At 38.2% G+C, this 22,643-nt stretch overlaps 1 protein-coding gene across 11 annotated transcripts in view; it reads left to right on the forward strand.

Moving 5' to 3' along the window:
* The window catches only part of PARD3 (par-3 family cell polarity regulator), a 592,542-nt gene that overhangs the window by 281,153 nt on the left and 288,746 nt on the right, over positions 1–22,643 (forward strand). For 8 of the 11 annotated variants that reach the window (XM_023511361.1, XM_023511364.1, XM_023511363.1 and 5 more), the window contains 5 exons: positions 6,210–6,335; positions 7,424–7,803; positions 12,700–12,839; positions 15,217–15,345; positions 17,750–17,788. In XM_023511361.1, the coding sequence (XP_023367129.1) occupies positions 6,210–6,335; positions 7,424–7,803; positions 12,700–12,839; positions 15,217–15,345; positions 17,750–17,788 (814 nt within the window). The remainder of the gene's footprint in view (positions 1–6,209; positions 6,336–7,423; positions 7,804–12,699; positions 12,840–15,216; positions 15,346–17,749; positions 17,789–22,643) is intronic. The other 3 variants (XM_023511360.1, XM_012803327.2, XM_023511366.1) reach the window with 1 other exon arrangement.

Raw genomic sequence — 22,643 nt, forward strand, 5'->3', positions numbered from 1 at the left:
GCTTTTTTTTTTTTTTTTTTTTTTTTAAGAGATGGGGTCTCATACTTGCTCAGGCTGGTTTCGAACTCATGAGCTCAGGCAGTCCTCTTGCCTTGGCCTCCCAGAGTGCTAGGATTACAGGCGTGAGCCACTGTGCCTGGCCTAAAATCTCACTTTTAATTATTCTATTTGGCATATCTTTAAATTGAAAATAGGAGGTATGAAAACATTCTGCTCGCACACGTTTTTCGGGAAGATGGAAGTGTCTGTTATTACTCCTTTCACCGATCTCCTTCAGAGTTCTTTTCATTCTCAGCCTAGCTGTTACCAGTTCAATTTTCTTGTGAAGTTGGCTTCCCCCCCCCCCCTTCTTCTTTTTTTGATAGTTCATTCCCATTCCTTTTGTAATCATTTTCACCTAGTGGAGCAAATGAGATAATTTTGCAGATTGTACCACTTTACTTTTAAATTAATCCATTCTTTTTGAGAGAATGATTCTAATCGTGTGGTTAAGTACTTAGAAATCAGCAGGCTACTAACTTCACCTTAATTCAGTCTGTTCCCTTGATTCCCTCATCACTTGCTATGTCAGTCAGTGTGAAATTCTTCCTCCTTCCCCCTCTTCCCCTCACTCCCCCCAATCAAGTCTCTAGTACTGAATAGAAGGATTCTGAGATGTTTCACGACTATTTTAACAATGTCGGTTGCTAGAGCCTCTGTAGATAAACTTCCTTTATATTTCTTGTCCAATGTGATAGTATCTTTGTTTATGATTTGTAATATTCTTATCATAGGTTAGGATTATTGATGCATCATCCGTAGACGAGGACTTATTTAGAATGACAAGCATTCAACAATTGAAATGTGGCATGCTTTTTTACTTTTGGGTGATTACACTAGAATCATTATTAGGGGAAGGGAAAAAAAGTAGCTTTGAAAAAGAAAAATGATATGAATATAAGTCCATTTACCTAGTTATCTAAAATTATTGACGTTACCGGTAGAATTAAGGTATAGACTTCTAAGTTACACTACTTTAAACTCATAAATCCCGAAAACTTCAGTAGAAGATAAAATTTACAAATTTCAGCAAATGATCAGCTTATTAAGGGCTAAGTAATTTTCATTAAACAGAGTTTGTGTTTATCTTTCTGAAAACTTTCTGTTGGCGATTTTTGTACTGTTTCAGAATACATAAAGATGTAGTAATAGTCATTTTAGATTGCAGGAATTTTATAACCATATTGAAATTTGGCTTGCGATGTCAGCAGTTAAGAACTAATTAAGTGGAGTGAGTCTTGGTAGAGTGTATTTTTATTGCAAGGACTTGATGGATGCCCTGTTGAAAGTGTTCTTGATCCATAGAGGTAGCTTTCGGCAACAGGTGTGCCACCACACAGGTGGTTCTCTTATGATTACCTGAAGGTGATTGAGAAATCTTTTCCTTTGTTCCTTCTTATTCTTTACCATAGCAGTTTTAACCATATATCTACTCCAAGTTCCACTGGTATCATTCACTGATTTAATTCAACTTGTCTTAATCTTCCCCATTCATCAGAATTATAAAGTATTCCATAATCTTGAGAAGGAAGGATCCCTTACCAACTTGTTCTGTGAAGCAAACTATCAGCTTAATACTAAAGCCAGGGAACAACATAATGAAAAAAGAAAACTACCGAACATTCTCTCTAATGAATATAGATGCAAAAATTCTCAGTAAAATCTTAGCAAACAGACTCCAGCTGCAAATCAAAAAAATAATTTCTCACAACCAAGTGGGCTTCAATCCAGCAGTGCAAGATTGGTTCAGCAGATGCAAATCTATAAAAGTAATTCATCACATAAGTAGAGGCAAAAACAAAGACCATATGATTGTTTCAATAGATGCAGAAAAAGCATTTGACAAAATAAACCACCTTTTTTTTTTTAAAAAAAAGAACAGTTTTTAAGAAAATGGCATAGATAGGATATACCTCAAAATAACAGATATCTATGAAAAACCCATAGACAACATCATATCCAATGGAGAAAAATTGAAAGCATTCCTGCTTAGAACTGGAAGTAGACAAGGATGTCCGCTGTCACCACTTCTATTCAACAGAATGCTGGAAGTCCTCGCCAGAGCAGTTAGACAAGAGAAGGATATTGAGGGTATACAAATGGGGGAAAAGAGGTTAAACCATTGGTCTTTGCTGACTTTTTAATTTTATACCTAGAACACCTCAAAGACTCAACCAAAAGACTCTTGGAATTGAGAAATGTATATAGCAATGTCTTAGGCTACAAAATCAATGTACACAAATCAGTAACTTTCACATATGCTAACAACAGTCAACCTGATAAAGCAAAGATACCATACCCTTCACAGTAACATGAAAGATAATGAAATACCTTGGAATATAGTTAACAAAGGAGGTGAAGGATCTCTATAGGGAGAATTAGAAAACACTGAGAAAAAAAATCATGGGGGGTGTAAGCAGATGGAAACACATATCACGGTCATGGATCAGCAGAAGCAACGTTGTTAAAATGTTTATACTACCCAAAGCACTTTATAGTTTCAATGTAATTCCCATTAAAATACCAATGTCCTATTCTGCAGATCTTGAAAAAATAGTTTTGTGCTTTGTAGGGAATCAGAAAAAAATGTAAATAGCCAATGCAGTCTTATGTAATAAGAATAAATCTGGAGGCATTACTTTACCTGACTTAAGGCTATGCTACAAGGTAATTGTAATCAAAACAGCATGGTATTGGCATTAAAATAGAGACATAGATCTATGGATTAGAACCCAGACATGAAACCATCCTCATAGTGTCATCTGATCTTTGACAAAGCAAACAAAAGCATACACTGGGGAAAGGAATCCCTTACTCAATAAAGGTGCTAGGAGGACTAGATAGCCACATATTAAAGACTGAAACAGGACCTGCACCTCTCACCACTCACAAATGTGAATTTGAGATAGGTAATAGACTTAAACCTAAGACAAGAAACTGAGAATTCTGGAAGATAGTGTTAGAAGTAGTCTTCTAGATAGTGGCCTAGGCAAGGAATTTATGAAAAAGATGCCAAAAGCAATCATAGCAACAACAAAAATAAATAGGAGCTGATCAAGTTAAAAAAATTCTGCACAGCCAAGGACATAGGCAATAAAGCACATAGACAATCTACAGAATGGGGGAGGATTATTACACACCACGCATCTGATAAAGGTCTGAGAAGCAGAATCTACAAAGAAGTTAAGTCAACAAGAAAGGATCAAACATCCTCATTAAAAGCTGGGCAAGTGACATGAACAGAAACTTTTCCATGCTTAATCCTAGCCAGAAGACTAAGAGGCAATGAGCAGAAAGTTTTCTGGTGAAGATAGACCAAGGGCCAAGAAACACGTTAAAAAAATACTCAGTGTCTCTGATCATCAGGGAAATGCAAATTAGAACCACATTGAGATATCAGCAAACCCCAGTGAGGATGTCTCACTTCATCAAGTCCCAAAGCAACAGATTCTGGTGTGGATGTAGAGAGACAGCAGCACCCACATGCTGGTGGTGGGACTGCAGGCCCGTTCAACCTCTGGAAAGTAGTGTGCAGATTCCTCGGAGGACTGACAGTAGACCTACCATTTGATTCTGCAATCCTACTCCTAGGTATTTACCCAAAGGGGAAAAAAGTCATTTTATAAAAAGAAAATCATAAACATTAATTTTTAATTCAACCTGTTAATATATTGTTTAGGATATGGCATCCCCATTTATAAGTGAAATATGTTTGTAATTTCCCTTTTAGAATATATTTTTTTCTAATTTTAATATCAGGTGTATCCAGATTCAGTAGAATGATTTTGAAGTATTTCTTCTTTTTCTATTGTCTATAAGATTTGGCATGATCTGTTTTTTGGAAATTATCTTTTCTTTTTTTTTTTTTATAAATATTAGTTGTCTATTTTTTGAGACTTTGGGAAAAAAAATAAAAAGAAGTTAACTGATGACTCCGTATTGAGCCGCAGAGTCAAAGCATTCTGCGATAAACATACTCTTATGTGACAATGTGACTGTTACTTTCTTTGCATTACTATTGTTATTGTTATTGCTCAATATTTTGTTGGAGCAATCGCCTGATTTCTTTTCTGAATGTATTTATCTTCGTTCTTTACGAGGTTTTGTTTCTAGTCCTTATCTTAAACATCGTTATTGTTATTAAATTTTAAGCCTTTTTAATTTTGTGAAGGCAAAAAGTGGAAACCAGATAAACACATATATATGTAAAAAAAAAATCCTGTTTCTCAAAAAAGAAAATCATAGATACATCTTAACAATATGTTGAATTTCTCTGATAGTGCTCTTTGTTCAGTTTCCGATAGAAACAGACCTAAACCACAAAGAAGCCGAGGGAAATAAATTCTGGACATAATCACATTTAAACAATAATGTCATTCCCGAGTGGCATAATATGGAATCTCTGTCTTCCAAAGACGGGCTCGGACAGTGAAGTCTCTCATGAGCGACATCAATGGACTTTATTCTCACTCAACTTACACACATAATATTTCTACCAGCCGCTAATCATTTTAGATGCTCTCATTTGTAGGTGCAAATTCTCAGCTGGTAGAATTGCAAAAAACAATGGAAATAGTATATCCTTTTACTAGTCTTTCAAGTGAGTAGACTTCACTCTACATAATGCCTACGTATATACAGAATTTACTGATACCACCTAGAAGGAAGGTAATCCGTGACTTCATCTATATACATAAAACAAAGTTGTACTGCAACATGACATCCGAAATAGGACTTTTACTTCGGTTTAATTCATTTTGGTTGAAGCCTATCTTTACTATAAAGGATATCTTCATGAGTAAAGGATTTGAATCTAAATTCCGTTCCCTTGTATTCTGTTTCACAGAAAGCTTATTAGAAAGATGAGACTTGTTTGCCTCAGCTGAACTCAATCATCCATTCATTCAGCTGTCACTTAACAAGACTTTAGTACTAGCCAAGTGCTTGCTGCTAGGAGCTTACAGTGCTAGAGCAGAGATAAGGGATGTATATAATAGAAGAATGAGATAGAGGTCCCTAGGACACATGCAGCAGTTACTTTAAAATTTAGAAGAGAATGCTACCTGTGTGTATCTCTGCCGGAAAGCATCTCTGTGCAAGTTACAATTCTCTCGGAAAACATGTAGCATAGAGATAATTGGAAATTCTAGTGTCTTCAATTTTAATTTATATAGATACCTCAATTTTAGTATTTCGGGGTCTCTTTATTAGGATAATTGAGAGAAAATGCAAAGTTCGAAAGAACCAAAAATAAGTTCATGTAAAAACGTTAACAGGATTGTGATAGAAAATGTATCCTCACTACCAAGTAAATAGTAGCAGTCAGAAGTGGGTCAGGACACTCTTCTTTTACATGCTTATACTGTCATCATAAAGATTGTTTACTCTTTGTCCCAGTCTGTAGAGGCTGTCCTGTCAGTATTCTGCAGCAAGTACACCAGTAATTTTTCCTTTTTTCTCCATCTGGGTGTCTTCAAGTTTTTTCACACCCGTCTTTTTACCCGAGGTGTGAGTACACATGTGGATGAGAGAAATGATAGCCAGCATTAATTGAACCTCTCGCTTTCTCCTGGATTTCTTTGAATGCAAATGCCGGCAGTGCATTACTTACTTTCGAGAGGCCCAACAAGTTTTGAAATTAGGCACTATCCCATTCAAATGCCAGGCACGGAAGCTCTTCCATTTCTGAAATCTTTCCTATTATCCTCCTCCAACCTACGGTGCCATGAGATTAGCTTTTCCTCATTACCTTAACTTTCACAGAATTACAGGGGACGCAGTCAGCGGCGTAGCAGCCGGCTTCCAGCAGAAAACTGCCCGAGCCATTCGTAAATACGTGTTCCTCTGTGCCGTACAGTGCGGTTCCCACTGAAGCATTAGGCCAGCTCTGTTTGAAGCATTTTTAGACACAGAGACTAGTATAGTTCTGAAGATGTAACACTGATGAGCCAGAAAATGATTTCTTATATTTATGGAAAGGATATCCATTTCTATACATAATTTAAGTCGCAATTTTTGTCTGGGTGTTATATTTAAAATGCATTAATAGCAATTTAATGCGCCCCTCTCTAGGGAAGTCTTTGTAGATACAATACCAGCATTGAAGCAGTAGGGTGGTGTGCAGGGCGGAAACGTTACAAGTGTAATGATTTGCATTCTTCCCATTCCAGAACCCTGGGGTTATTAGTAAGACGATTGGAGAAAGGTGGTAAAGCGGAGCAAGAAAACCTTTTTCAGGAGAACGACTGCATTGTCAGGATTAACGATGGCGACCTCCGAAACAGAAGGTTTGAACAGTAAGTGTGTGCTTCCTGCACTCTCAGGCTTTCAGCAGGACAGAGAGTACAGTCAGTCGAAATGATCTCGGGGTTTATACTGAAGAGTGTTTTCTGCCATCATCTAGCTTTTACCAATTTCACCAAACTCAAAGTGATTACCTCCATTAAAGTATTTCTCCGAGTGCCCTTGGACTGACAGGGGTGTCCTTAACATATGATGGGCCGAATTTGTACAGTACAGGTTTGCTGGTTCCTCCTCCCCTTTGGGAAAGTTGATAAGAGGACTTGTTTTTGTCATTCTTCAACTTGCATTTCCAACGCCGTGGCCCATAATGTCTCCTCTGTACCCACAAATGGAAAAAGCTCCTTTGAACCGCTATAGTATAGTGTCTTATGCAGATTTCCCTTCACCTGACTCAAGCCCTTAGTCAATGAAAAATGATAAAAGTTCTCCAGTCCCTATGCAACAAGGAGCAAAGAAGCAGAACTCTTAAGAACTTGGGGTGCGATTTGACTGGGAAACCAGCACGAGCTGGAGCTGTCTCTCTGGCTCACGTGCTGTGACAGTGGGACCTACAACTGTTGAATATTTTAAATTATTGAGGCTCGATTGGTGTTCTCGTCATTTTTGCACACACTGATGTGAATGAATAAGTAATGTATAGTTACCAGCTTTCTATAGTTCTTAGGTATATTGATGAAGATATTTCTTTGAAAACTCAGCTGGTTCCTTTGTGAGGGAACCTCTTATATTGTTTACAAGTCGTATTAGATGAGGTTACAGAGAGTTCCATTTGACCTCTGTTAATATTAAAATTATAATACCTGTTATTTAAGGATTTGTAATTGAGAGTGTGGTATTTCATCTGCCGTAGGATATTTTGCTGTTTTTCTTTAGAGAGTGAGAAATTTATATTTGGAGAAACAGCTATGCTGATGCAGCAGAGCTTGCAAACTTGATTGATAAATGGGTTATTAGGATTTTGCTTTTCAGTTTCCGCAGTCTGTCAGTTCTTATTGCTTAATTAGTATACTTAATTAAGCTCATAATATCTTCTAGTCTGCCAGTCTTAATTTGCTAATTTTCCGTTCTTTCTCAAACCCAGAGCACAACATATGTTTCGCCAAGCCATGCGTACACCCATCATTTGGTTCCATGTGGTTCCCGCGGCAAATAAAGAGCAGTACGAACAACTATCCCAAAGTGAGAAGCACAATTATTACTCGAGTTGCTTCAACGCTGACAGCCAGTACATTGACAGCAGGAGCGTGAACAGCACGGGGCTCCCCGCGGTGCCCCGAGCACCCCGACCAAGCCACATGGAGCAGCCGGACTCTCACCCACGACTACCTCACAGCGCACACCCCTCTGGAAAACCACTACCCGCTCCCACCCCAGCACCCCAGAATGTATTTAGTACCAATGCAAGCAGTGGTTATAACACCAAAAAAGTAGGCAAGAGGCTCAATATCCAGCTTAAGAAAGGTACGACCTATCTTGTTTTTGTTTGATGGCATTTATTTTAAAAAGCCAATGAACCAAAAGCACCTGAGTTTTAGTCCATTATTGTATAAAAGAGTTGATGAAGACTTTGAGGGGGCTGAGTGCAGTGGCTCATGCCTGTAATCCTAACATTCTGGGAAGCTAAGGTGAGAGGATCTCTTGAGCACGGGAGTTGGGGACCAGCCTGAGCAAAAGTGAGACCCTGTCTATACTAAAAATAGAAAAATAGTGAGGTGTAGTGGTACGCACCTATAGTTCCAGCTACTCGGGAGGTTGAGGCAGGAGGTTCTCTTGAGCCCAAGGATCCTTTGAGGTTGTTGTGAGCAGGGGATGTGACTAGGCCACTCTAGCCCAGGCAACAGGGGAGGACTCTGTCTCAAAGAAAAAAAAAAAAGAGAGAGAGAGAGGCTTGCTTTGTAACATATTTAAAATTTGGGTTCTTTTTTTTATGCTTTTCACATGCATTTTGCTATATTGAAATTAAAATGCGAAAGTTCAGAGAATAAGACCTTTAAAATACAAGTCTTAAAAATATAGTTATTACTGCAATAAAATTTGTAAAAATAAGTGAAAATTGTTTGCCACAGCAGTGAGGATTTAACAGTTTGATTCCCCCACTTGTTTTCCAAATACAGCCCTCAGAGAAGACGTGGTAGGTTCTCCACTTCACCCTCTCTGTTTTGGTGATAGGGAGTCACTGGTGCACTTGAGGCTGGCAGTGATTACTGGCAGGCTGCAGAGAACCCAGGCCTCTGGCTCTGGTTCCCTTTTTCATAATGCCCTGTTGCTGTTCTTTCTTTAAGGTGATGTGGGAAGTCAGGACCAGAATTGCCAGTTCTTCATACGCTTTGTGTGCATGTATCTATTTAAGTAGCCCCTTCGTGTAGACCAGGCGTCCTCAAACTATGGCCCGTAGGCCACATGCCGTAGGACATTTATCCGGCCTGCCGGGTGTTTTTGCCGCTGCTGCCTGTCCTGCTTAGCAGCCGACTCGTCCCGGGGCCTGTAGTCCGGCCCTCCAGTGGTCTGAGGGACAGTGAACTGGCCCCCTATTTAAAAAGTGGGTTGTGGGAGCATGCATTCCTAGTCTCCTGCAGCTCAGCTGAGGTCTGCACTTGACCTCTGGTTTTCACCCAGTGTTCCTTCCAGGCACTGAGAAACGCTTTGGCTCTTTGTCCTCACTTTTAGCTGAGCATTTCAATATATTTTTGAATCATGCCTTTCAAAACGGTGTCGTTATAAAGAACATTTCTCTTTTTATGAGCTCAAATGACTTCTAACAATTGGATGGAAACGAATCTGAGAGAGGTCCTTGATTTCCTCACGGCCCTCGGCGCTGGGCAGCCCATTGTTACTAGAAGTTCTCCATATCCTGATACTCAGACTATTTTTCTTTCCATTTGGGGTAGTGTTTACAAGGTTGTAAACTCTCTGAGGCTGCTGTTTCCTTTCTAAATCATATTCTTGCGTTGAACTTTATATGAACCACAAGCTCCTTACTTCTGGTTGCTGGCTTTTAAGCTCCAAATACTTGGTTGACGTGATCAGGAGTTGACAGCTTGCCTCCTGCAAACACGAGGGCGCATCAGCAGAAACCCCTTCCGTCCCGTCAATCCCTAAAATGAGGGGAATAGCAGATCCTCTTTCCTCCTTTTCCTCTCCTCAAATGACAGGCCCTTGTTTTGCAACCAAAATCACATTAAGAACTTCAGATAGAGTTGGGTAAAAAATAAAATTCTGCTCGAGTTCTTTCAATAAAGGTGCGATACTTTACTTGGCCATTGTCATCAAGATATTAATTCATAAATATCTTTTCCCTTGTACATTGGCACAGGGGCATTTGTTTAGTTAATTATAGTTCTCAATACAATTAGTATATTTAACGAATTTTGATACAATAAAAACTTTGTAATGAAGTGAAATTTTGTTTGCCATTGAAAGAACCATTCCTTTGAACAGAGAAATTTTAGTAGCATTTAGAAAGATGATTGCATTTACACAAGCTAATTTAGAAAGGCTGCATTTAATCGCTGGAAGATAAATGGGAATGGTGGTTTTCTTTGAAATATTTTTCTGACCTTGAGTAATCTAAACGGTATAGAATCCCATAGATCTATCTTGTTTTTCATTTTACTGTGAGAATGTATGACAAAAAATGCATACTATCTGTGTATGCTGCCAATACTTAGAAATATCTTATAGGAAAAATAGATTATGATTACCACAGAGCAGCGGTTCTCAACCTGTGGGTCACGACCCCTTTGTGAGTTGAACAACCCTTTCACAGGGGTTGCCTATGACCATCCTGCTCATCAGACATTTACATTACGATTCGTAACAGTAGCAACATTAGTTATAAAGTAGCAACAAAAATAATTTTATGGTTGGGGGTCACCACAACATGAAGAACTATATTAAAGGGTCGTGGCATTAGGAAGGTTGAGAACCACTGCCATACAGTGAAGAAGGATGCTGATTTTCTTTGATTATGACTCTGTATATTTTAATAATGATTGTAAGAGAATTAAACAAGCTCTTATGGTTGCTAGCAGGGAGCATTTTTTTAGCATTATTATTATACATACGATTTTTAATGAAGTGCTTTAAAAACAGGGTGTGTCAGGGTTAAACGTCAAATTCAGCTGAAAGTGAGCTAACGCGCTTTGAGTGACAGCAGTTCTTCAAAAACTGGGTTTAACTCTCAGTAATTAAAAATGGCGGCTTCGGGATAGTGATTCCTTGGCGTAATTTTGGGACTGTGTCACATAACAACACAGAATAGCCCCGGTGGACTTGCTTTCTTAATTATGATATCTTAATATTTATTGCCATTTTGGCATTCTCTAATATCCTGGTCTTTTGTAGAAATTAGCTTTTTAATCAAGTCAGAGGAGAAGGTCAGTAATCTGTTTCAGTCAGGGCAAAATGTTTTGTTGGCTTTGTTAAATGAAAATTGATATCTATTTATCTTTCGTTTAAAGGTCATTGCCTGAACTTTCAGCTTACAGATTGAGGGGTTATTGCTGATATTTTAATAGTATCGAGGTTCACCCAGCAGTCAGTATTGGTAGTTCCTACAGATTAATAATGCAAAAGGAGGATAATTCAGGATTCTTTCTTAATCATTGGTACTGCAAGTCATTAGATGATGTTCCATGAAAGCCCAGAGACATACGGAAAAGTCCCAGCAGAATAATTAGGAAAATTTCATATAGACAGTGTGCCATTCACTTCTTCAGCATAGGAGACTTCAGACATTAGCAGTCTGGTATCTTAAAGTGACTTCAGACCAGAAGTAAATTAATGTTTCATTTGATTTTGACCATGTTTACGGTAGGTTTTGATACAGATACGATCATCGAATGTTTTCTTTATTTCTGCTTTATGTTTCTTCAACCTGTTTTTTATTTGCCCATGTTTTTGGTTCATTTACCTTTTATAATTTTCAAGGTAGTTTTACACCAAGTGCTATGCCAAATTGATGTATCCTTTCCTGATTTTTTCTCTTCCCATAATGAACGCTTATTTGCCCTAATATTATTTTCAGTGAAATGAAATATAGTATCTTAAGAAGTGGCTTAAAAAAAAAAATAAAGTGTAGGGAGAAATTAATCATTATTCAAAGTGTTATAAAAACTCTCTGATTCATTAGAAATTTGTCATGATTGTCACTTTTTTCTTTCCGGGGCACATTTTGGCTGATTGCATGTTGATTCCAGTGACATATAACCTGCTTTCTACCTTGTATCGAACTTGTAATACTGCCTGTCAAGAAGGCTGCTGAAGGACTGGGAATTTAATATTCTACAAAATCAGCAGAGTAATTTATAAATCCCCCATTGGCTTCGGTGGCTTTAAGCATAATATGATCATCCTCAGCTTGGTTGATGTAGGATGGATTCTTCACTGTGTAATTTGCCCTGTTTTGGGTTTTCTTTGAGAAATATACATGATAAGATCTAATTAGAAGAGAACTAGATGAAGGTAATCTGGAACTCTGAGTAAACTTCTATGAGCAGTTATGGTTTGGTAGGCAGGTCCCATTGTCTGTGTCTGGAAATAGTCCTCACTTTAACTATTCCCTTTCCATCTCTCTGAATAATTTCTCCTCCTTTCAAATTTGAATACTGTGGGCTTGGCGCCTGTGGCTCAAGTGGCTAAGGCGCCAGCCACATACACCTAAGGTGGCAGATTCCAATCTAGCCTGGGCCCGCCAAACAACAATGACGGCTGCAACCAAAAAATAGGACATTGTGGCAGGTGCCTGTGGTCCCAGCTACTTGGGAGGCTGAGGCAAAAGACTCACTTGAGCCCAGGAGTTGGAGTTTGCTATGAGCTGTGATGCCACGGCCCTCTACCCAGGGGGACAGCTTAAGGCTCTGTCTCAAAAAAAAAAAAAAAAAAAAATTAACAAATTTGAATACTGTGATATCATTAGGTGTAAAATAATCCTTGAATTTTTAGGCACTAAGGGTCTTGAAATAGGTTTTTTTTTTTTTTTTTTTTTACATGTAGTGAATTTCATACTCTAAGACTTTGACTTAAAAACTTATAGCACTATAAGAAATAAAAAAAAACTTAGAGCAGGCACTTTTATGTATTAATTTTGAATTTTTTCTGAGGAGATTGCCATTTCTTCTTAGATTAATAAGGTTTGATTAAGTAGGGGAGCAACCATTTAAACCTGTAAGATTGTCTATTTTGTTAAATTTATTATGACTTCGAAAGGGCAAGAAGAGATGTAGTCCATCGTGCAAGTTCTAAAACGTCGAGGTGAGGCAGAGAATAGTCGCAAATCCTTTAAGTGCGATACAGCTGTGAAATTTGAGATATCTCATTTTGTTTACTTTTTAAAAACATCATCTGTTACATACTTAGGTACAGAAGGTTTGGGATTCAGCATCACTTCCAGAGACGTAACAATAGGTGGCTCAGCTCCAATCTATGTGAAAAACATCCTTCCCCGGGGCGCTGCCATTCAAGATGGCCGACTTAAGGCGGGAGACAGACTCATAGAGGTGAGTGACTTCCACGCGTAAGATGTTCTATAGTTGTCATAAGATTCCATTTTCAAGAATTTTTTTAAAACATTTTCATAAAGTATGAAATGAAAGCATATATTTTAGTAGAATTACGTGTCACAGAACAATGTTTTGCATTTATACTTTCTGTGTTACCTGATGAAAAATTATCTTTTCATTTAGTTTAGGTACAGATGTTTAGTTACTCTGACATTCTTTATGAGATAACTTGGTATTTTGTCATATAAAATGTCTACAAGGTTATATTCCTAGATGACAATATGGAAACGTTATCTACTTTATAATCAAAACAGAGGCAGGCAAAGTAAACACAAATAGTGTGTCTCCATGAGGGGAACCAGGAGACTTTGGGATGGCAGCGTGGGGAATGAATGGGGACGTAAGAGCCAAATGTCAGGGAAAAAAAAAATGATAAATGGTTTTTGAAAATTTCTTTTGGTACCTCATGAGTTTTTGGTTCATTGGTGTTTGAAGTTATCCTGGAAATGATCAGTATTCAAAATTTCTGTTTGTAGGGAGGTGTGGACAAAGAATTAAAAGGAGGGGAAAATTGAGAAAAAGTATATTTTATTAGTTCTTTTTCTTAGTTTTTTTTTTTTTTTTCAGAAAACAGTCTATATTTTTATGAGCACATACTGTGTTTCCTAATTATTAACTAGTAGTATTCAAATACTTACGTGACGTAATCTTTTACCACGATATCCTTTCTCTTGTAGATTCATATGTGGTTTTGAACTCTCCAGATTTCTTGAGAAGTAGAAGATTAAAACAATTAGCGACTGCGTTTTTCTTACTCCTTCCTTTTAGACCTTTTGGTCTGTGATGACATTTTTTAAAACAGTCACTGACAGAGGCTAAGGGGCAGGGAAGGTTTGAGCACCAATTGTGTTTGGGTGCTGTTTCCAGAAAGGGTCATTTGTCCTTGGACTATAAATTGAGTGGTATGACTCCAGGTTGCAATTGCTCCTTGTTTTATTCAGTGAGACTCTTAGTTGGAAGTTGAACTCAGTCCTCTGGGCATCTAAGTTTGTAAAAATGTCTGTCCTTTTCTGCCTGCCGCCCTCCCCCTTTCTTTCTAAAGATAATCACTTTATTTTTTAGTTACTTTCTCTCTCATCAATCACCTAATAGTTTTACTTCCCAGCACATCTTGATGACATTTTATTTATTTTAAGCAGTGGGAGTGACCTGGACCTCGTGTGTCTTCAGAGTTTATGCTTTATTATAGCTGTCATCTTCATCTTAAAACTAAAACTTTGTTTTTGCATGTTCTAATCCCAACCTTCTGGTACCTGCAATTGTCGCTATATAGTATCTACAACTCTGTGGGTAGTTTTTGTCAGTGTCTGGATAGACTCCCACCCAAAAAAGGAAAAAGAAATAAAAGCATATTAAGTGTCTGACATTTTTTATCTTTATCCTCTTCCAGAATTTTTTCACACTCTTTGATCTTGTTACCTATTTCCTATAATCCCATAATAGTAGTATTTTGAGCTATGCAAGATTGTTTTAGCAGAAGACCCGTTCCAAAACATATTTTAACCCCAGGAGAATTTTGGTATTACAGTTTAAGTAATAGACGTATTTACCTAGGTCAACAATGGTATTTTTTTCTAAAGAGAAAAAGTACGGAATATTTATTTTTAAGAGAAACTTGTGCTGTCACCGCTATTAAATACAAAATTTGCTTTCCAATAAGGATGCTGTACTTCTCATGAGATGGAATGATAAGATTCTCTAAGAACAGTTTGTTTCAAATCTTTTTCCTGCTAGACTTCTCTTATAACTGAAGAAATTTTTTGAGGTGACATAGTTCTCTGCATCTGAAAATATTATTTTGTAGTGATGCCTCTTTATTGTTCATTGTCTACATGTTACCAATAAAACATGGCTTCCGATTTGTCAGTAAGATTTCATTAAAAGGTAAAATACTTAGGCCAAACTAATTTTGGTGTGTTTTTATTACTTCTTATGAGAGCAGTGGCTTTTTATTTTTGTGTAAGAAAACCTGTGATACCCAAGGGCCATCAGAAGATCTCAGGTCATTGCCAGTAAGTGGAGTGACTTGACGTTTCAGATATATATGTGTTTATTACTTGTGACTTATTAATGCCCTTCTGCTTGTAAGCTTTTGATTCATTGATGAAAACAAGAGGATTGGCCACTTCCCTTTTACTTCTGGGTATCTGTAAATGTATTAGCCACAAAACCTTAGTGGTTACTGTGTCATGGCCGAAGTTTGCATGAAATGAGTTTCGTTCCGCAGCAGACACGGCCAGTCCTAGAATGCGTGTCTTGTCTTCTGTTATTGGTTTGAACAGGATTGCAGCTGAAAACTTATGATTTGTTTTAGGTAAATGGTGTCGATTTAGCCGGCAAATCCCAGGAGGAAGTCGTTTCACTGTTGAGAAGCACCAAGATGGAAGGAACTGTGAGCCTTCTGGTCTTTCGTCAGGAAGACGCCTTCCACCCAAGGGAACTGGTGTGTACATTAGAGCAGATGAAAGATTTCTTTCTGATGCACAGAAGCCAGGGTTCTGGGATGGCTACCCGATGGCAAATGCTTATTGCCACATTTTCCAAGGAGTTTTCTCTACCTGATATTTCTCCTGCTCCTACCTTGATGCAAGCTTTCTTTTCTCAAATAGTCCTTTAGTTTTAGAAATGGATATCCACAGTAATGAACGGAGGGGTGTTTAAAAATCAGACCTGTGGGTCCCAGATTCTCCGGGACATCAAGTGTTTGTCACTGTACACTCTCAGATGGCCTGAGTGAATACAGAGACGTTGATTATTTCAGAACTGTCACTCCTCAGGCTGTCGCTGAAAGCTTGCCATCTTTCCCACGACATATGACAAATTTTCATGTTTCAGATTTTCGTAGTACGTGTCGCTAAGCCAAATAAAGATGCTTGCTTACTGTTGTGTGAAAAAGAGTACCTAAAAAAATCCCCCCAAACAGAAAAACAATTATTGAAAACAAAAAGTCAGTCGTAAGTGATAATATGCCCAGTGGCCATTGACTAGAAATAGAGGTGACAGTGTTTGGGAAGTCATAAGTGAAAAGGCTTTTGTTTGCAACCTGTCTATTTCCTTTTGTGCACTCACATCAATATGCCTAGTGGACATGGTACAGGTGTGGATAAAATGTGTCTTAAATTTCCATAGTTTCTCATGGTTTTCTGCCAAACAGGTTAGGATTCGTTAATATATATAAAAGTGACAGAGTTGGAGGGGTTGCCTCTATCTTTTGATCTGGTGATAGTGTTTTATATCAACTACAAGTGCTATTTTCAGTATTTCAACACAGATTCTACTTGGATTGTCTTAGACCCTGCAACCTCTCTTTTTGCTAGCTTTTAGCTTTCCTTAAACAACAATTAATTTTAACAACCTGGAGTGGCAGGGTTTTCAGGGCACGGTCCCCAAATTTGTCGTCTAGCCCCAGTTCTCGTAATTTATGGCTTTAAGTACAGATATATTATGGTTGATGAAATGTTCCGCTTACTGTAAACAGAATCAGTATTCTCTCTCTAAGTTCTGACCCTTCCATCCCTTGGTTCCACCCATCTCCAAAAACTCATTGCGATTTTGTGGAAATTTCAGGCGGTGGATAGGGGTTGACTAGCGAGCGCTTTTGTTTTAAGTCGATTTTGAATAAATCACGACAACTTCTTTATATTTAAAAATGTTTAATGCATTATTTCTCGATTTAAATTCCGTTTTGCATTTTCCCCCCACTGTTATCCAATTTTGTGCTTAAAATGCCACCTGATCCTAAATCTGGAGATGTCTCTATTAAATTGTAAATGAGCATTTAAAAAAAAAAAAGAAAAAAAAACCACTAAGCTTTCCACGTGATTCCATGAAGCTTTAATTCTTCCTCCGCGTATCCCAGCCGCGATAGTTAGCATTATTAGATTGCCAAAGCTCCGGCAGTGCTCTGAAGCAGGCTTTCCCAGAGTTGGTGCCAACGTATAGCCGGCTCAGGTTATTAAGGCTCTTCTTGTCCAATTTTGATCCTCCAGGCTTCTGTTTTTCCCTTCTGCCGCTTGCTTTTTTTTTTCCCCTTGGTTATTTAATTTATTGCTTGTGAGCTTTTCATTAAGGAGTGAGCCAGTAGGCCGTCAGTTTATTATGCATGTTGCAGCTGCTTTTCAAGATTTAAAATGATAAAATCCCGAAAACTTAAAGAGGAGGGGGTGGTGGTGGGGAACTCATCCAACTGTTCTTTGAATCCAATGGATGTAACTCTTTTCCTCTGTTTGGGGGTGTCTGTTGCAATTCGTGTAACTGAATCTAATTTCTTTGGTCCCAATGTGCATTTTTAGTAAATCAACCCTGGAAGCACCCCTATAATTCAAACAACTCTATATGATATGATCAAAAATACATTTATTCTAATTAAAACAACGCTACATTACATGATCAAAAATACATTTATTCTCTGTGTAACCTATGAAGCTTGTGGTTCAGACTGTGGTTCAGACTATTACTGTCTGGTCTAGCTATCAAATGATCCTGTATCTTAAACGTTAGATTTGACTGGGGAATTTAAAAAAAAAAAAAAATTAGAATCAGTGCCACGATTAGGAAAGCAGTTTGGTGAGATTTCTTTTCCTCCAAATAATAAATTCATGATGTATCATGACTGAGTAAGTAAAAATCTATATAGCTAGAAGGATTTCTTAAAACAGACATATACAAACACACACATCTGTGAAAATTTGGAAGATAGTCACATGTCAGCCGTACTATAATCACCCTTTGTATGTTTTGTGGATTTGAAGAATCAACAACATTTCCTTTAAAACAAAGTGCGTGTCCCTGTTTGTTGAAGATGGCTTTGGTCCGTCCGTATTTATGTTTTTCTTCAATTCTTCTAGAATCCAGAGCCAAGCCAGATGCAGATTCCAAAAGAAACGGTAAGAGCTTTGTCTTTTGCAGGATGGAAAGATGTTGGAAAGATAATGGAACTAACTTCTTACTAATTGAATATGAAGTTAACTTGTCCTGCCTTCTCTTGGCTCATGAGGAATACCTGAGTTTATTAAATTCCAAAACGGTCTTATTTGAAGGTGGCTTATTGTTACTACAAATGGAGTATATTTTCTGCTTATTTTTGGTCAGATTAAAAAGAGAGAGATTATAATTTCCTATTCACTTGCATAATAAGAGCAATACTCACAAAACTGGTGAGTTTCCTATTCACTTGAATAAGAAGATCAGACTCACAAAACTGGTGAGTTTAGTACCGTTGGCATAGATGCAAGGTATTTCGTAAGTCGCGAAATGCTAGATTGTAACTGCTTACCAAGTGAGGGAAAAAGTCAAAATCAATCCCTTGATTCAAGAATGGAAAAAAAAAAGGGAGAGCTAAGAGGATACAGTACAAAGGTATCATAAACAGGAAAATTAAGTAATATGTTAGTTTTTTGCTAAACATAGTTGTCATAATAGCTATGAAAGGGATGCTTTCTCTTAATAAAAATCAAGTGCTCACAGCCATCATTAAGATGGAAACATAGTTGTGTCTGTTTGGAGGACGGTTCTAAGACAGACTGGAAGTCAAGGAGTTATGTTTAGTGCCAGCAAGCAGAACTAACCCAGGGAAAGTAAGGATCACCCTCACACTCTCCAGAATAATAGAATATGTCTCACAGGAGATAAAAAGGCATTTTATATTGACATCTAATATTAGCTGGTCAGAATCTTTTTACATCAAACAACATAGCACAAAAGGTCACCGTTTCCAAACTCTTCTAAGTAGAAAGAAACTTTAACAGAACCACGTCTACCGTGTTCCTGTGTCTTTCCAGAAAGTTGTTATATTAAGTAGATAATAAACTCAGAATATTCTAAAGGATTTGAATGATAGAATGAACAGGTTTGAACTTACAAACACACAATGCCATTTTACAAATATTCTGAAATTCTAAAAATGAATGACTGAAGAGATCTCAGAGGCAAATCAATAAACAGCCTTAGGAGTATTGCACATTAGTAAGTATGCATTGCAGAAAATCCATAGCCTTAATTATTTTGTTTATAAAATAAATCAATTAATGGTATCTAATCAAAATTATAGTAGTATTTGTGTGTTGAAGGGTCGGTTAGGGGAAGGGAAATTGACAAATGGATTGTAAGGAATAAACTGGCCAGCCTGAGCCAAGTGTGAGAAAATGTCTTTACTAAAAATAGAAAAATCAGCCAGGCATTGTGGCAGGTGCCTGTAGTTCCAGCTTCTCGGGAGACTGAGAGAGAAGGATGGCTTAAAACCCAGGAGTTTGAGGTTGCTGTGAACTGGGCTGCCCACCGCACTGTACCCTGTGGCAACAGAGTAAGATTCTGTCTCAAGGAAAATAAACAACAAGCAATAAAATGGGGTTCGTTAGCAATATACACTGCTTGCTCATTAAAAAGACAGTGTGGCAGAGTATAATGTAAAGCTACAATACTTAAAACAGCATAGTGTTGCTGCAGGAATAGACAAGTACATCATCATTTAAACAGTTTAGGGATTATAGAAATAGACAGGACCTATATTTTTGTGTGAATGTTAAAGATGACATTTCAAATTAATAGTAAAGGATCATTTACTTAGTGCTTAGAACCATTTACTTAAAAAGAGAAGTTTTTCTCACCATACATTAAAATAAATCCCAGTTGATTATGTATTTAAATGTGAAAAAGTACCAGAATGTCTTAAGATATATGGGAATGTCTCTGTTAACTTTGAGTTAATGAACACCTGTCTGAGCATGACAAAGCCAGAATGTCTTTACAGAGTAGATCGACAGACTCCTGTGTGTGCACGTGCGTGCATAAAACAAATACTAGTAGGAAATATATTTATGATCCTTGGGTGAAGTGTTACTCTTTTGTGGTTTAGAATATTAATATCATGGAATGTTCTAGAAAACAGAATAGCCTCACACCCAAACTGTATTGCTCAATGTCTCAGACACTCTGAGGTAGAAAATGATGATGTAAGTAATAAAACTAAGGCATGTTCTTTCAAAATACATAGTTAGTTCTGTTGAGGAGACTGATGACTCGCCATGAACTTTTGGTCATTCAGGGAGAAGCTGCCACTTGCAGTGTGGTGCTCTGTTAAGAAATGCAGGGCCTGGGCGGCACCTGTGGCTCAGTGAGTAAGGCACTGGCCCCATATACCAAGGGTGGTGGGTTCAAACCCAGCCCTGGCCAAGCGATTAAAAAAAAAATGCAGGGCCCGTTCCAGATGACAGCATGCCAGAGCAACAGAGAGCTGCCTTAAAGAAGGAAGTTACACACACTGTGTCTGTGTGTGTCTGACTGCTGATTACAACTGGAAATTTTTTCTGATATGAGTTTCCCAAACCAAATCAAAAGCACAGTTTTGTTTAAAGTTGTTTTTGTTTATTTCTTAATTTTTTATGCCTTCTCACATCTGTGCTTCTCCATCCACTCTGGCTGTGCCGTATCGGTTTGGGTTGTAAGAGGCTTAACGTTGACATTATAATTTAAAAAAAATAGATGGCGGCAGGCCTCTTGTCTCTCTGTGTGCCTTTTGGTGGTAAAGGTCTCTTTCAGGCATTCTAAATGTTGCCAGTTTTTGGAGCTCAAGGAAAACTCTAAGACAGGCTTTTGGTGTTTGGTGTTTTTTCAATTGACTTGCGTTATGTTCTAATCTGTGAAATCTAGTCTAGATTTTCTTGTTTTCTCGATGCCTGGAAATGGGGGGTGATGGGAGATCACCAAGGATTTCACCACGAATCTGAGTCTGAAGCCCAGGTTTCGTTTGGGGCTTCCTTAGGGTTGATCTTGGGGCAAAACGGTCTATTCACTTCCAAGGGTGTCCAGCCTGCGGCCACATGCACATTGTGTGAGGACTGTTTTGCTTGTCTGTGGTGTCAGATGGCATGAAAATTGTGCACGGACTTTGTTGTTCTCATCAGCTTCTGTTAGTGTTTGTGTATTGAACGTGTGGCCCAAGGCAGCTCTACTTCCAGTGTGCAACAGAGAAGAAAAAAGGTTGGACACCCTTGAAGGTACCTGTGAGTAGATTTATGCTTCTTTTTCTTTGCCTAAAGGAGATATATTATTGCTATCAGGAACCAAATATGATTTATACAGGCTCGCAGAGAATGGAAGATGGTTTCTTTCACCTTTGATATTTAACATTGCTTATAACATTGCAGAGGTATCAAAGACCGATCGATATTTATTCATTTGTTATTATGCAAAGCTCTTTATGTGGATTATTTCATTTAGTGTTTCCAGTGTCCATGACTTAGTTGGTAATGTAATCCTATTTAGGTAAGAGGAGAAAACGAATTTAATGAAGGAGGTTCCAAATCTTGGAGCCGGCAGTCAGCTTGGGTTGTCTGAGCCCAGAGTCTGCAGTTGGTTGTTGTGACACAGTCTTGTATGTGGAGTGGGAAAAAAAAAAGAGTTTAGGAATAAATAAGTAAAAAAGAGCTCCAGGCTCAGATAGCATCTCGTTAGTCAAGATGGTGAGAGGAGATGGTCTGAATGTTTTTATGTTGCTAATGGATTGATAATGTAGGTTCCCCTGGAAGGTAGATTTAGTATCAGGGATTTTTGTTCAGTGCTCTGGAAGCATTTTGTCCTTTTCCGACATGAAGACTGACTTTGCAAACGCTTTGATCTTACTTCTCTGCTCTCCCCTCTCGGCCTGTCCACATGGATGGGTAACTTCAAAGTCCTCACGTTGACCTGTTGCATAGAACGTCCCCAGACCAGAACTACTGTGCTCTCCCTCCTCTGATTCTTCATCATATTTGTCTGCATGTGGTGCTGGCATTTGCAGAATGAAGTTATCATCTTCCTTTATCATTTAAATTGTCTGATATGATTAATGTTTACACTCACACATACCCTAAAATACATACGTAGCTCCTACACTCACCCCAAGTACATGCTCCACTCATTCATTTGTTGGCCAGTTATTATAATGGCCCACAAGTGCTTTAGTCTCAGAAATAAGAAGGGTCCTTAAGCTTAGGATCTAAGCCTTAGATGAATGGGGTTAATGGTCAGTAGACCCTTTGAATTTCTGAACTTTAAGTTCTCTGTACATCTTCTTATGCAAATTATGCGATTGGGAGTTTAGAATCTGTAGTTTTAGGTTATATAGGCAGTCTCAGGGTTATGAACAAGATAGGTTCTGTAGGTTTGTTCTTAAGTTGAATTTGTACATAAGTTGGAACATGCACATTCGCGTTGCCTAGCCTCCATTTGTAAGTGTGAGTCGTATGTTAGTCAGATGTTTGTAACTCGAAGACTGCCTGTAATTGAAAATTGGACAGAAAACAGAATTGTTTAGCAGAGGTTCAAGATCACCTGGCCCTTGTTCTGGGCAAAGTCCTTTGCCTTTGAAAAGCCTCTGAAAGGTATTCACTTGGTATGGTGTGATGTTCAGCTTGAACCTTATGTACAAGGGTATTCCAGAGGAGAATAACCAATGGGGTATGTGTGTGTATATGGAGAGATTTATTATAAAGTTGGCTCATGTAGTTATAGAGGTTAGTAAGTCCAAATCTGTTCATGGGCCTGTAGGCTTACAACCCAAAGAGGAAATGGCACAGTTTTAGTCCGAAAGCCAGCGGGCAAGAGACCAGGGATAGCCAGTGTTCCAATTCCATTCCAAAACCCAGCAGACTGGAGACTCAGGAAGTAAAGGCCATGGTGCTGATGACACCTGAAAGCAGTCTGCAGGAGAATCCTTCCTTGCTTAGGGAGGCAGGTCTTTCTGCAGGAGAATCCTTCCTTGCT

The sequence above is a fragment of the Otolemur garnettii genome, unplaced genomic scaffold (assembly GCF_000181295.1).
Source record: "Otolemur garnettii isolate 467f Iridium unplaced genomic scaffold, OtoGar3 scaffold00019, whole genome shotgun sequence".
In the NCBI taxonomy this organism is placed as follows: Eukaryota; Metazoa; Chordata; class Mammalia; order Primates; family Galagidae; genus Otolemur; species Otolemur garnettii.